Source organism: Talpa occidentalis, unplaced genomic scaffold (assembly GCF_014898055.3).
Source record: "Talpa occidentalis isolate TD23 unplaced genomic scaffold, MPIMG_talOcc4v2.1, whole genome shotgun sequence".
Lineage (NCBI taxonomy): Eukaryota > Metazoa > Chordata > Mammalia > Eulipotyphla > Talpidae > Talpa > Talpa occidentalis.
In genome coordinates, this window is record NW_026555331.1 from 32,144,919 (window position 1) to 32,161,369 (window position 16,451).

The 16,451-nt window shown below is 36.1% G+C and overlaps 1 protein-coding gene across 5 annotated transcripts in view; it reads left to right on the forward strand.

Moving 5' to 3' along the window:
* Nucleotides 1–16,451, forward strand: part of STK3 (serine/threonine kinase 3) — a 230,261-nt gene that overhangs the window by 115,397 nt on the left and 98,413 nt on the right. For all 5 annotated transcript variants that reach the window (XM_037503491.2, XM_054692085.1, XM_054692086.1 and 2 more), the window contains exon 7: nt 13,010–13,147. In XM_037503491.2, coding sequence (XP_037359388.1) covers nt 13,010–13,147 — 138 coding nt within the window. The remainder of the gene's footprint in view (nt 1–13,009; nt 13,148–16,451) is intronic.

Sequence of the window (16,451 nt, forward strand, 5' to 3'; positions counted from 1 at the left end):
TATCCATCAGTAATCCTATGAAACTGTTCAGATGATTCTATGTAGCTTGTGTTGATAACCATTGACCAAGTAGTTACCAGTTCCTTTTGGAACTGGTGATTGCTTGTGAATATAAGCTTTTCTTAAAGAATATGGAATCAGAAACTAATATGTGAATATTTTTAACATTTTCCATAACTTTTGGTACAGTGTGATGATTTAATTATTTATTTGGCTTTCATGTTTGACCAAGTCAGTGTATTAAAACATTCTTTTCTCCTGCAAGATTTTGTGAACTTGTTGACAGAATTTTTTCTCTAAAATTTGCCATTTTTGCATGGGTGAATTGGTGATAGAAATTCTACAGGGACTACACCTGAGAGGAGAAAGCATACATTGTACAAAATGGAAGAATGATGTAAAATACATATATAAATAAAAATAAAATAAAATAAAAGTTACCATTTAATTCCCATATTGTCAAACATTTCCTGAGATCTAGGTGTTTGTTTCTGATTATAGACTTTCAATATTTTGAGTAGTTTCTTTTTTATTCTTCACATATCTTTTGTTGTTAATTTTAGTTTTTCTTATTTCTAATTTACATTGATTTCATTCTGTAATTTTTTTTTTTTTTTGTTAAATAGATTTGTACTGGGCATTATACTGTTCTTGGACCAGAGCCTGCATGACATATATTGCGTGACACTCTTGTTACCTTAGGACATCTTAATTGTTTTATCTTAATTCAATCTCAGGAACTCTATATTGACCTTTGCTTATTTAGCTTTAACCTAGTTCTTAGTATCAATTTGGGTTCATAGGCCTTTGTGAAGCATCTGCCTGAGTTTTGCAATCTCAGATACGACGAGGGATTGAGTGACTTGTTTTTAATTGGCCTTTTTACATTTTGCTATGTTTTTATTTTATTTATTATTATTATTTTAATTTTATATATTTTTTTACATCATTTTTCATTTTCACACAATGTGTGCATTTTCATCTTGGTTATAGTCCCCATACAATTCCCACCCCCCTCCTCCCCATTTTGCTATGTTTTGATTACTTGTTTAACTGTCACAGATTCTGTAATAGCTCAGTCTTTGCGCTTTGGTGGTAAAATGTAACATAGTTTATTTATTTATTTTGTTCTAATCATGGTGATTTTAAACCCAATGGTAATTTTGAGAATGCCATGTCAATCATAGATACTATATAATTGGATGACTGGAGTTTTTTCTCAGAGCTTGTTATTTAGAATGTTCCTAATCTGGTACTGTTCTGTGCTGCAGAGAATCTCTACCTCCTCATCCTGGATCCCAGATTTCCTCATCCTTTCATGGAATCTTTCTTGAGATTGTCCTTATAAAAGACTGTACTGTGTTAGGGATGCACAGTAGACATGTATTGCAGTATTTGCATATCCTGGGATGTGTATACAGGGGTGTTCTAGAAGTCAGAGGTGGAAGTAAAAGACAGTTAAGCCATAGACTGTGGGTCTCTCTTTTTTTGCCTTTGGTTCCACAAATGGTAGTGGGGAGCTAATATGATAGGTATAGATTGATTTACTTTTTGATTGACTTGAATTATTTTTGCATTTTGATAAAATATAACCAGATGTAACTACTATTCCACATAGTATTCTGATCTTTTAATAGTGTTTTTGTATTCTTTGGAAACTCTGGGCCTAGAACCTCTTTATCCAGGTGATCAAAAGTTGCTAATGTCTAAAATTAATTTCCTCAATTTTACGGCCCATTTATAAGAAGTAACATTTCATGAATCTTTTGACAGGATTTTCTTTTTACCCTCATCTTATAAGCATATTGTTTGTTTCCATTCTGATACATTTTAGTATACTCCATGTATTTTCTGTGCTTAGGAGCATTGGTTTCTCCTGCCTTTTAAAATTTGATGTAATTTGCTGTTTTATTTATACAATAATTTATTTTAAAAGTGTTGATGTAGATTCTGAATTTCCCTATGATATGAAATTGTTTTGATAATGCGTTTTGTTAACTTGAATAACATATATTAACTTTTTCTAACATCTCATTTTTTTGGTGAGGTATTTTACTTAGGAAGCTGTGGTAAAAATTTTGTGGTTTAAATAGCAGCCAGATAATATTCTTTTATTGAGACAGTACCATATTATATGGAATGCCCAGTACTACGTGAAAATTAAGCATTAAAGGCCTTATCAAAAAAAAAAAATTAAGAAAGCGGTCTTATTTAGAATTGCATCAAAAAAGATAAAATACTAGGGAATAAGCTTAACAAAGAAAGTAAAAGACCTATACACTGTAAAACTTTTTTTTTTTTAGGTTTTATTTATTTATACAGTCAGAAGCGCGGGAAGGTGAGAGAATTCACCAGAGCCAGAGCGGGGAGCAGAACAGGCAGAAAGACCAAAGTATACTGCTGAGGGGAGCAGTGGGCGGCAGGAGAGGTCTGCGCGCCATGTGGGACCCTCCTCCGGGGGCCGGGGAGCAGCCGGGAATCAAACCAGCGCTGAAGAGGCTGCGGGCAGCTTCGTAACCCAGCGCTCAACCGTTGCGCCACCGGGGAGGCCCACTATAAAACATTTTTAAAGGAAATAGATACCCAGTGTTCATGGATTGAAAGAATAAATATCATTAAAATAGCCATATTACCAAAAGCTATTTGCAGATTCAACACAAGCCTATCAAAATCCCAGTTGCATTTTTTAAGGAAATAGACCAAAGAATTCTAAAAATTACATAGAAACACAAAGGACACTGAATAGTTAAAACAATCCTGAGGAAATAAAGAAGAAAATTGGGAGTTACCACACTCCCTTATCTCAAACTATCAAGATATTCATCTAAGACAGTCTGATATTGGAACAAAAACAGAACAATGGAATAGAATTTGAGAGCCAGAAATAAACCCATACATATATGGACAGTTAATTTATGAAAAAGAAGCCAAGACCATGCAATGGAAAAAGGAACATTTCTTCAACAAATGGTGTTAAGAAATCAGGGACAGCCACATTTCAAAAAAATGAAACCGAGTCATTATTTAACAGCATACTAAAAAAAAAATTCAAAATGTATTAAAGACTTGGATATAAAACCTGAAGCCATAAAATACTCAGAACAAAACATAGATGATACATTCCTAGACATTGACTGCAGAGATATCTTTGGAGATACAAATCCAATGATGAAGGAAACAAAAGCAAAACAAACAAATGGGAGTACATCAAACTAAAAAGCTTTTGTATGGTGACAGAAAGCACCATGAAAACAAAGAGGCAGCCTGCCTACTGGGACAAGATATTTATACATTATACACCTGACAAGGGGTTAATATTCCAGAATACACAAGAAATTTATACAACTCAATTACAAAAAAAAAAAAAACAACAACAAAAACAGTACAATAAAAATATGGGCAAAAGATTTGAATAGACCCTTCTCTAAAGAAGACATGGCTGTCGAGTATATGAAAATGGATCATGGACCTCCCCTGGTGGCTCAGCGGCTGAGCGCTGGGTTGCGAGGCTGCCTGCAGCCTCTGCAGTGCCGGTTCGATCCTCAGCCAGCTGGGAGGGTCCCACATGGCACGCAGACCTCTCCTGCCGCCCGCTGCTCCCCTCAGCAGTGTACTTCGTCAGTCGGCCTGTTCTGTTCCCTGCTCTGGCTCTGGTGAATTCTCTCACCCCTTCTGACTGTACCCAGTACTTGTATAAATAAATAAATAAATAAATAAATATTAAAAAAAAAGAAAATGGATCAGAGGGAGGGAGGGAGGAGCACAGGGGATTGAGGTGATGGTGCACAGGAGCATTGGTGAAGGAAACTCTATGGGGACTATACCTGAGGGGGTGGGGGGGGAAGTGAATATTGTTTAAAAATGAACAATGATGTAAAAAAATAAAAAACAATTAATATAAAAAAATAATGCTCAATTTCACTTATTAGGGAAGTGCAAATTAAAACCACAATGTGTTACCACCTCACCGCTGTGAGAATGTTCCATAGCAAAAAGACTGGAATTGTGTTGGCAAAGCTACTGAAAAAAGGAACCTTGGGATATTGTTGGTGGGAATGTAAATTGGTGCAGTCTCTGTGAAAAACACTATGGAGATTCCTTTGTTATAGGGCAGCCCCGATATTGAATGGGTTGCCTGGCTGTGGGTCCTCACCCGCGCGCTTACAAGGGACTTATTAATACTCCACTACAGGCATACACAAAAGGTTAATAAAAGGTTTATTTACAAGGGAAAAGGAAATAAGGAAAATGTACAACTCAAGGAGAAAATAGGGAAATAAAGTCTTTAATGCGTCCTACCCGATCTGCCGACCTGGAAACCCAAAAAGCACTCTCCGAGCTGGCTGACACTGCGAGCTGGCAGAGAGTCAAAATGGGGGACCCCTCCAAAGCCCACGTGTCTGGCTTTATACCAACCTGGCTGCTGAACCCCACCCTCAGGTCCCAGCCACCTTCCCTTTGGTGGTGATGGGATTTGGAGTTCCCAGTGTCTTTGGCTTTGGCCTGGGGTGGGGGTGGAGTGCACAAAACCTGTATGGCATTAGCTTTAGGACATCCTTTTCCCCCTAACACCTTCAAGAACTAAAAATTGAAATACCATATGACCCAGCAATTATATTCCTAGGAATTTATCCAAAGAATGACAACACTAACTTGAAAACACTTGACCTTTATCTTCATAGCAGCACTAGTCACAGTAGACAAGACATGGAAACAGCCTAAATGTCCATCAGTGGATGAAAAGAAGTGAGAAGTGAAATTTTGCCTTTTCAACAATGTGAATGAAACTTGAGGTGATTATGCTAAGTGAAACAAATTAGAAAATGAAAGAGACTACCAGGTGTTTTTTCTCTATGTGAAATATAAATAACTTAAAGTTCACAAACTAACAAAACACAACAAAAGTATCTCACAGAGTGTGTCTAAATAAACTGGTTATTAGGAGGGCCTTAGAAGGAAATGGTATAGAGGGGTTTAATTTGATGATGTGAATGGCAATAGAATGGTGAGACATAAACACATATCAAGGTGTGAAGCCATGCTCTTGAAATTTTGTAATATTATAAACCAGTAAAAGTTTCTTTAAAAAAATAAAGGCCTTATGTATAAATATTTTGGACATTTGTAAGTACTGTTAATTTATATTCTTTTTTTTTTTTTTTTAATAGAGGCATGCTTTATTTATTTGTTTGCTGGTTTGTTTGTTTGTTTTGTTTATATAAGCACTGGGTACAGTCAGAAGCAAGGGAGGGTGAGAGAATTCACCAGAGCCAGAGCCGGGAGCAGAGCAGGCAGAAGGACCAAAGTACACTGCTGAGGGGAGCAGCGGGCGGCAAGAGAGGTCTGCATGCCATGTGGGACCCTCCTCCGGTGGCCGGGGAGCAGCCGGGGATCGAACCGGCGCCGCAGAGGCCGCGGGCAGCTTCGCAACCCAGCGCTCAACCGCTGCGCCACACGGGGAGGCCCTGTTAATTTATATTCTTAACTCAGTTGGGCTTCTTGCTCATTGTATTATTCTGAGGTATATGACCTAATCTGATTTGTTATTAGTAGCACACACAGCTTTTGACAATGTAGAAATTTAGGTTACTGGTGATATAATATGAATATAATGTTGCAGGATTATATTCATATAATCTATTCATATAATAGATTATATGAATATATGCATAAAATTCATATAATCCATATAATATATGAATATATATTATTATTAATATATTCATATAATATGAATATAATGTGTGTTCTTTGAGAATCAGTTGGCTACCCAGAGGTGATTATAGGGAGTAGCATTATCATTCAAATCCTGTCTATCAGTACAATAAATATGAAATTGTCCATAGGATGGACTTAAATTAACTAAGTTCACTTGTATATTAACCAGATTCCAGTTTATTTTTTAAAACAAAGATATTTAACTATCAAACAAACTGTTGATCATCAATATTTTCTTCTTAAGTCAATTTTACTTAGGAACCAAAATTTTGGTCAGAAGGCTACCAGGTGAACTAGAATAAGGCAGTTAGTTGGATAACCTTACTTCTTTATCAATCCATCATCATCTGTGTCTACTTGGTGACTTTACTTATTTTGAGGACCAGGCACACAATGCCAATTTCATTTTTCAGGATTCCTCTTTGATGTGTTGTATAAACCTCCTTTTGTTATCCTTCCCTCTCCTCCCCCACCTCCATCTGCTTTGTAGCTGACAATTTAAAAGTTGTCTAGCCAGGATTTAACTACTAGATTGCTAGGCAGCTAGACTGCCAGTCTTTGAGACCCAAAAACAGGAACCTGAAAAACATGTAGTCCAACCTCTTCACTTATATGAAGACACTGGAGGCCACACTTACAGGCTTTATTCCATTGTATTGTATGCTAGTTTTATTTTCAGTATTTTAAAAATTATTTTTACTCTATATCCATGTTTTAATTTTTCTTAATAGCTTGCTATGTATATATTATGTTTGCTACTAGGAAACAGCTATGTTTGTTTAGTTCTTTGCACTTTTATAAAGTCCTTTCTCATCTTTATCTCATTTATTTGTTGTGAAGATAACCTTTTGCTCATGTACCTGAAATTCTTGAATAGTGGAACTTCACCGGCAGATCCATTGCTTCTGTACATTTACAAACCGTGCTACCTCATTTTCAGACATCACTCTGACTCACTCCAATGAGATTACGAAGTTCAGGCACTGTGGCTTCTCACCTCCAGTTCTTTCTACATCTTCTGGGTGCTCCTGGAGTCTAAGGCATGAAATTCTAGGCATGAAGTAATTAGTTGTTTTGAAACACTTAAGACTACTTGTGATCAGGGAAGTTCTTTTAAAAACTTAATCAAAGGTTCAGTATGTAGTTAAGCAACACAATGTGTAGAAACAAACACAAGGATAATCATATCATTTATTATACTAGCATTCTTCAGTCAAAATGGTGTTAGAGATAAGATAAATTATATGGCTATAATGTGTGTCCATGTGATTTGGTTCGTGACAAGGAAGAGAGAATTGTTAGGCTAAGGCTAGCTACTGATTGCCAAAACTTTCTGCAACAGGGAACAATTACTTAGTCAACTCATATAAAACCTAGAGATTCTTAAGAAACCCTCTGTGATCCGTGATTAGGTTTAATTAGTTAAATAAAATAAAGTTGCTGAGAAAATTTGTTATTGATTATCCAGCATAAAAATAGAAATAAAAAGTATAGTGGTTTTCTTAGGAGACTGCGTTTTGGTAGGTTGTTTATTAAGATTTACTTGTTTGAACTGTATGCTGTATAGTTCAATGCTTGTTTGAGAATAGGATATGAACATTTTACGTTCACTTTATGATAGTACTAGGTAAATACGAGTTAGAGTTAAACTTTTTATCCTTGGGTTTCTAATAGCTACTGCTGAGGTGAACCATATATGTTAAGATTATCTGAAGATAAGACTGCAACTCTTTGGCTCAAAGTTCAAAAGAGAGCATTAGCTTCAAGGACATAAATCACTGAGTTGTTATCCATCAATTTGTAATAGAAGTGCAGATGAACAGCATTTATCTAGACCATCTAGTATCATTTACCTATAGTTTGAGGTAGGTCTATCTAAGGGCTTATGTAGGTACTTTGAACTGTTTTGTAGAGATGAGAGTTCAAGTTTATATTTTTATTTTTAAATTTGAAGTAGCATTTGGTTTTGTGCACCCTTCTTGTCAGTCACTATTAACCCAGTTTTGTCTGTCCTTAAAACCAGATTAAGTTCTGCTTACCTATGGAGCTGAGATTAATTAGGTTATTTACAAAGGGATTTTATTTCCTAGCACCCTATTTTTATTATTTATTACTTATATTAGTTTCTTACCCTACAAGTTGACTTTGAGCTTTGTGGGTCTGACTCCATATAGCAGAGTTTAAATGGGCCATCAGGCAGAATATTTAGTGTCTCCTGGTTTTCATTTTTTAAATCTACTTCTTAGCTCATACGAAAAAACTTTTAGTTGTGCACTTTCTTGCAGACCAAATTCCATATCCTCCATTCCCTTTCTAATCTTATCATTCCTAGTCCCTTACAGGATAATCACCTTGATTTCTGTTCCTCCCAACAGCCTTATTCTACTGTCTTGTGTTTCCGTATGCTCATTTCTCCTATGGGGAGTGAGGGAAATGACCTCTTTCTTCTTAATACCTGCATTTTTTCTATTATGGTACTGTTCTTTAAGTCTTTTATTGTTAGTTCTTTTATTACCAGACTAGATTTTTTTAATGGGATGCTTTTTATTGGTAGTGGCTATATTTCCTGTTATAACTTTGAATACCATATGTCTAACATTAGACTTTGTGCATAATAGACACCCAACAAATATTTCTCACCATGATTATTACTGTATGTTTTGCATATGAATGTATTTTTTATTGTGGTAAAATATATACAACATAGAAGTAATAATTTTAACCATTTTTAAGTATATAGTTCTGTGAAATTAAGTACACTACTGTGCAACAATCACCACCATGCTAGATCTATAGTATCTTTAATCTTCCCCAGCTGAAACTCTGTGCCCATTAAATACTGACTCCCTATATCTACAGTGCCTGAAACTACCCATTAGACCCTCTCTTCTCAAATTTGACTACTCTAGGACCTCATGTGAGAAGAATAATAAAATATTTTTCCAGTTGGCTTATTTCAGCCATAATTTTTTAAGATTCATTAATATTGTAGCATATGTCAAAAATTTCTACCTTTTGGGCCTCCCCGGTGGCGCAACGATTGAGCACTGGGTTGTGAAGCTGCCCTCAGCCTCTGCAGCGCCGGTTCAATCCCCAGCTGCTCCCCAGCCACCGGAGGAGGGTCCCACATGGTGCGCAGACCTCTCCTGCCGCCCACTGCTCCCCTCGGCAGTGTACTTCGGTCCTTCTGCCTGTTCTGCTCCCTGCTCTGACTCTGGTGAATTCTCTCACCCTCCTGCACTTCTGACTGTACCCAGTGCTTGTATAAATAAATAAATAAATCTTAAAAAAAAATTAAAAAAATTTCTACCTTTTTAAGGTTAAATAATATTCCTCTGTGTGTGTGTGCATGTGCGTGCTCACACACATATCACATTTTGTTTATCAATTCATCTGTTAGTGGATACTCGGGGTACTTTTGGCTATTGTGAATGGTTTTGCTATGAACATGATGTACAAATATCTGTTCTAGTTCCTGCTTTCACTTCATTGGAATATATATGTATATATCCAGAATAGAATTGAGGGAGCATATGCTAATTTTATGTTGAATTTTTAAAGAAATCACTTACTGTTTTCCACATTTTACTTTCCCACCAGCAGTATGTGAGGGTTATTATAACTGCTCTACATGCTTGCCACATTGGATATATTTTGGGTGTGTTTGTTTTGTAATAGCAATAATGCTAGTGGATGTGAGTAGTATCTCCGTGGTTTTGATTTGTATTTCCTTTAGAACTACTGATGTTGAGTATCTTTCCTGTGCTGCTTGGCCATTTGTATATTGTTTATAGAGATTTATGAGTCCTTTGCCCATTTTTAAATTGGGTTGTTTAGCTTTTTGTTGCTGAATATGAACCCTTTATCAATATGGGAGATTTGCAAATATTTTCTCCCATTCCATGGATTGTCTTTTCACTCTCTTTATGTGTCTTTTCATGCACATAAATTTTTACAAGTCCCAGTTAGGTAACTGTTTTATTTTGTTGCATTGATTTTATTTATTTATTTATCTATCTATTTATTTATTTATTTATTTATAGAGGCATGTTTTTATTTATTTGTTTGTTTGTTTGTTTTGTTTATACATGCACTGGGTACAGTCAGAAGCGTGGGAGGGTGAGAGAATTCACCGGAGCGGGGAGCAGAGCAGGCAGAAGGACCGAAGTACACTGCTGAGGGGAGCAGCGGGCAGCAGGAGAGGTCTGCGCGCCATGTGGGACCCTCCTCTGGTGGCAGGGGAGCAGCCGGGGATCGAACCGGCGCCGCAGAGGCTGCGGGCAGCTTCGCAACCCAACGCTCAACCGCTGCGCCACCGGGGAGGCCCTGTTGCATTGATTTTTGGTGTCACAGACAATAAAGCCAAATTCATTATCGTGAAGCTTTCCCCTTACATTTTCTTTCAGTAGTTTTTATAATTTTACCTAGTATGGTTAAGTTATTGATTCATTTTGAGTTAATATTTACATGTGGTATAATGTAATGATCCACATTCATTTTTATTGTATGTCAATATCTGCTCTTCTGCACCATTCCTTTAAAAAACTACTTTCTCCACTGAATAGTCTTTCTCCTACTCTATTTGATTGAAAGATTCTCAGCTTTATCCATTGTCCCAGTTGTGACTGTAATAATAAGTTTTAAGACCTTTCCTATCATTATTTTAGGAGGAGGAACTTCGAAGATACAAGTTGAAAAAAGAACCATCATTTATCATCTTTCTATCCTTTTATTAGCTGTTGCTTTAGATTTAGTCACCCCTTTGCTCTATCTTCTTGGTTTCTGAGACACAATAGAAGTACTAGAATACTTTGCTAACCTTTTATTTTTTTAATATTAATTTTTTATTGTTTTTACATCATTGTTCATTTTTTTTTTTTAAAGATTTGTTTTATTTATTTATACAAGCACTGGGTACAGTCAGAAGCGCGGGAGGGTGAGAGAATTCACCAGAGCCAGAGCGGGGAGCAGAGCAGGCAGAAGGACCGAAGGACACTGCTGAGGGGAGCAGCGGGCGGCAGGAGAGGTCTGCGCGCCATGTGGGACCCTCCTCCGGTGGCCGGGGAGCAGCCGGGGATCGAACCGGCGCTGCAGAGGCAGCGGGCAGCTTCGCAACCCAGCGCTCAACCGCTGTGCCACCGGGGAGGCCCTCGTTGTTCATTTTTAAACAATATTTGCTTCTCCCCACCCCCTCAGGTGTAGTCCCCGTAGAGTTTCCTTCACCAATGCATCTGTGCACCATCACCTCAATCCCCTTAAATAAAGGCTTTTCTGTAAGTCTGAAACTTTGATTTTTAGCCACTTCTCTGGACTTTTGAGTCCACCTTTTTTTTTTTTTTTAATGAGAAGGTAGAGCCAAAGTATCTGTCATGTACCTTTTACTATGGAGTTTGCATGACATTAAGTGTCATATTAAGTGAAAGACTTTTGTTTGTTTTGTCATGCTTTTCACATTCTTTTATTTTGACAGTGGTTACTACTTAGGACATCTTTAATTTCTTATTCTATATTTTTATGGTATATTAAGAATTCTTTCTATTGTTTCCAGCATATTAATGGTTTTTAAGGTTTAACTCCTTAATCTTAAATTACTAGATTTTTAAATTTTTAAAAATTTTAATATTTATCATTTTAAAAAATTTTTTAGACAGTATTTACTTCCCCCCACCCCCTCAGATTGAGTGCCCATAGAGTTTCCTTCCCCAAGGCACCCATGCACCATCACCACAGTCCCCTGTGCTCCTCCTTCCCTCTCTCTGATCCCTCTCCCTCCTCCTCCCCTGCAGTATGTCTCTGGTTTATAATTGTCTGTTTTTGCTTTGTTGTGTTTTGTACTGTTATGGACAGCTAAATGGAAGTGCTTTGGAACAATTTTATCATTTCAAAGGAATGCATTAAAATTTGCATTCCCAAGAATTTATTATTTTCATTATTTTGTCTACAATTTTGGTATTTTCTCCATTTTTTGAATGGAAGTTTTATTTTTAAATTTTTTAATTAATTTTTAACTGAGGTAATTTTTGGAGTACCCCCATCAGGTATTAGCACAGTAGTGCACCCACCACCAACTCACCACTGTAGACCATTGTACTTCCTTCCTTTTTGTTCCTACATATCCTCCACCCTCCCTCCCTCTTGGTGCTTCAGTTCTGTAGCCTGAGTAGACGTTTTAAACATAGCTGTATCGTTTTTTCAATGGTAAAAAGCTTAGTTTGTAAGTATTATTGTAGTTTATAGTATTAAAATCTTTATTTATGCATCATAAATTCATATGCATTAAATTATTTTTGCACTTGAAGAGAAAGGATCACCAAAGCCAGGTGAAAAAATGAGGATAATACAGAGAAAGAAGTCTCTCTTCTGCAATGCCAGACTTTCACATTCTAGAAAAGGAGTTTTTTAGAAACTTTCACCACTGACTACATCAGTGAGAAACCCACATTTGTTGCTGCATTTATTGAATGCTTGATACATTTGTTTTAACTTCATTATTGTCTTTATATCTTCTATATATTTTCAAAGAAAATGATGTTTTAGTGATGGTATTTATCAGCAACTATTCTAGATGCCCAGGAGAAAAGTTATACGCAGTGATTTCCTAAGACCATTAGGGATTAATTTTCTTTGTGAAAAAGGGTAGGAGGGACGTGTTTTAAGCTTTTGAATTTTGAACTATCTGAATGTATTATCATTAGTGTTAAACTATTTATACTAAATTAAATCAGTAATAAAATGATTTATTACCTGAAAAATTTTATTTTAATTTAGAATCCTGACTTGTATATTTAATTTTAATTAAAAATCTTTGTTCCATTTAGTATTATTTCAAATCAGAGCAGTAGTTTTTTGTTCACACATAAATAGTGTGTGTTGCAGAAGCAAATTAGATTGCTGCTAATTATTTTGAGCAGCAGTACTGATAAACTGAAATGGGATGTAGATTTAGCTTGCAGTAGCATTATTTGGGGAAATAGCTGTTAAGTAGAGAATTCCTTAGTTTGGAAAAAGGGTTAGAAATGCTCTCTTTTTTGGAGACATTAAAATAACAGATAAAGAATGATGTGCTCAATGAGCTACAGTTTAAATAGAGGAAATTTAATGGGAAATGATTACATTAGTAGCAGATGGACTTGCTTCCTGAATTGCAATCTTACTGGAAATCCTAGAACAGCTTAAATTTGTTTTCTAGATTTAGTGTCTGATAAAAAAGATAGGTAAAGAGATTTGTTTATTTGGTGTGCTGTTGTGATTCTTACTGTGTTTTTTTTTTTTTATATTTTATGTTTACTAGGCTATTTTTATGATTCCCACAAATCCACCACCAACATTCAGGAAGCCAGAACTTTGGTCTGATGATTTCACAGATTTTGTTAAGAAGTGCCTAGTGAAGAATCCTGAGCAAAGAGCTACTGCAACACAACTTCTACAGGTCAGTGATTAAGCCTGTAAGGGAAAGATATTTTCTTTATACCTTTTAACCTTTCTGACAATGATGACGAGAAGTGCCAGGAATTTTATTAATGATATCTAAAGATGTAAGCCTCCCAAGAGATATGGGTTGATGCACACACTACGCACACACACACACACACCACACAAACACACATACATACACCATTCTTCTTCTGCATGTTCTCTTTGTCTCATTTTTAATTTTGTTTTCCAAGCTGTCTTATGTCTTTTCCCTCCTTTCTACTTTTTTTGATCAATTATTTTGCCCTTATGTTGTTTTAAGAGAAAACATCCAATTGTGTCTCATTTCAAAAATGAGTTCTTATCTCCCTTTTACTGTTTTTCATGTCATTTTCCTGATGTATTATTCCTTGACCCAGCATTGCCCCTTTGACTTTTTACTCTGCTAAGATATATGTAAATATAAGCATGATCTCGGAATTCTTTGAAAAGGTCATGTTGTAAATACTGGTTACAAGACTAAATGAAGAGTTTCAGTATCCCTGCTTAAAGTATCAGGTGTTTTTTAAAATTGGCCTTCAAATTTGACGCACATGGAAATAATTTTTTACTTTTAACAATTATTTATATTTTCCCAACAGAGTTTTGTGTCACATTAGCAAAACTTGATATTTGGAAAATAATTTCTTGTTAAGTGACAAAAGGATTCAAAAAGTGGTTCTTATAAAAAATGATTTTTCCAGGTACTATTTTTTTTTAAATCTCTCATTTTTATTTATTTATTTTTATATCATTGTTCATTTTTAAACAATATTTGCTTGACCCCACCCCCTCAGGTGTAGTCCCCATAGAGTTTCCTTCACCAATGCACCCGTGCACCGTCACCTCAGTCTCCTGTGACCCTCCCTCTCTCCCTCTGATTCCTCTCCCTCTTCCTCCCCTGTAGTATATCTCTGATTTATAATTGTCTGTTTTTGCTTTGTTGTGTTTTGTACTGTTAACTATTTTTTTACACTGATGTCTTACTTGGTTTCCCTATATTCCTGCTATAAGTGTAACCATCCGATATTTTTCTTTTTCTTTCTGGTTTATTTCACTGAGCATAATTCCTTCTAGTTCCATCCACGTTGCTGTGAATGGCATGAGTTTATCTTTTTTGATTGCTGAATAATATTCCATCATGTATATATACCCCATCTTCTGATCCAGTCATCTATTTCTGGGCATTTGGGTTGTTTCCAGGTTTTATCCAGGTACTATTTTTAAAAATGTTTTGTAGAGGGATATAGGAGAGCAGATGTTAAATGTTTATTGTTGTGAAAATTTAGTGCTCCCTCTCTAAAAAGACAATTTGACAGTGTCTATCTAAAATAAAGTGCTATATATTCTTTGATCCAGCAATTACATTTCTAGATATGTACCCAGTAGAAAAGCTTAGCCATGTGTGATGTAAATGTGTAAAAATATTCATAAAACATTGTAATGACAAAGCATTGGAAGCAACACAAATGCCTGTTAACAAATTGTAAGTAGTCTAAAGTCTGTCAAGAGGGAAGAAGAACAAATACACCCTCTTACATGTGTACAGATACACATGCTTTTAGTGGATACTCTGGAAAATTAAGCAAGAAACTGGCCTCCAAAAAATATAACTGTGTAGCTGAGAATCTGGAGTATGATGGAAACATACTTTTCCCCTCCTGAATGTTTCCTTTGAATTTTGTGTTATATGCAAATATTGCCTTTAATCATTATTTAATTTATTTTGAAACATTTATTTTGAAATATTGTCAGCATTTCAAAGAAATTTTGAGCACATTAATTGAGAATCCATTGGCATTATTATTGTATTGAGCATCTAAATTATTCAATTCCAAAAAAGACAAGAAAGAAAAGGGGGAAAAATAGGAAAAGTGGGACAAATAGCACATAGATAGATAATTGTGTAAGTATAAAGGAATCAGACTGAAAAGATTCATTGAAAATATTGAGTTGAGCTCTTTAGTAGTCTTTAAAAGGTAAGAAAATTGAAATCCCAGAAATATTAAAGGACATTGTTTTGAGTTCCTTATCTGAAAATGATTGTCATACCTGCTAGAACCTGAAAGTTAGCTCCTACCCCATGGTGGTCTCCCATGAGATGTTAGGTTTACTGACATCTGTTATTATGTGAGTTGACCCCAAGGGCTGGCTGGAAGAAGTGTCCTGGGTTGCTATGTGATTTAGGCATGTGGGTTTTTCATTTTACCAGTTCAAGTGAGGAATAGAAATTTTATCTCACTTTCTGTCCCAATTATATATAATTTTCTTAAGTACTTTCTCTTCTACATTGAGATCCATATCAAATAGTGTTTTATGATATTTGCTTTATTCTTTAAAAAATTGAGACAACTTAAGAGAATCAAAGAAATCTATGTATTTACCCTATTTTTGCTCTTTGTAAAGAACAGTGTTCCAAGGTTCTTCAGAAGTGGAATTGCTGGATGATACAATAGTTCTATTTTTAATCTTTTGAGGAACCACCATACAGTTTTCCATAGTGGCTATACCAAGTTACATCCCTACCACTAGTGCATAAGGATTTGCTTTCTCCATATCCTTGACAGTATTCATTTTTTTTGTACTAATGTATTAAACTTTATTTTAATGTGTCTTGGAATAAAGAAAATTGTTCTCTGCCAGATTTTAGATACACTCAGAGAAACAGAGTACAGTATGAGAAATTATCAATACTCATTTTTTAAAAATTTTTATTTATCCATCTATCTATCTATCTGTCTATCTGTCTATCTATTTATTTATTTATACAAACACTGGGTACAGTCAGAAGCGCGGGAGGGTGAGAGAATTCACCAGAGCCAGAGCGGGGAGCAGAACCGGCAGAAGGACCGAGGTACACTGCTGAGGGGAGCAGCGGGCGGCAGGAGAGGTCTGCGCGCCATGTGGGACCCTCCTCCGGTGGCCGGGGAGCAGGCGGGGATCGAAGTGGTGCTGCAGAGGCTGCGGGCAGCTTCGCAACCCAGTGCTCAACCGCTGCGCCACCGGGGAGGCCCCTCATTATTTTTTTAATAAAGGCTGTTCCAACAGGTGTGAGGTGATATCTCATTGAGGTTTTGATTTGTATTTCTCTCATGATCAGTGATCTTGGGCTCCTTTTCATGTACCTGTTGGCCATCTGTATGTCTTTTTTTGGGAAAAATGTCTGTTTAGATCCTTTGCCCATTTTTCTATCAAATTGTGGCTTTTTTGGGTCATTGCTACTATTGAGTTGCATGAGTGACTTATGTATTTTGGCTGTTAACTTTCTCACACCTATGATT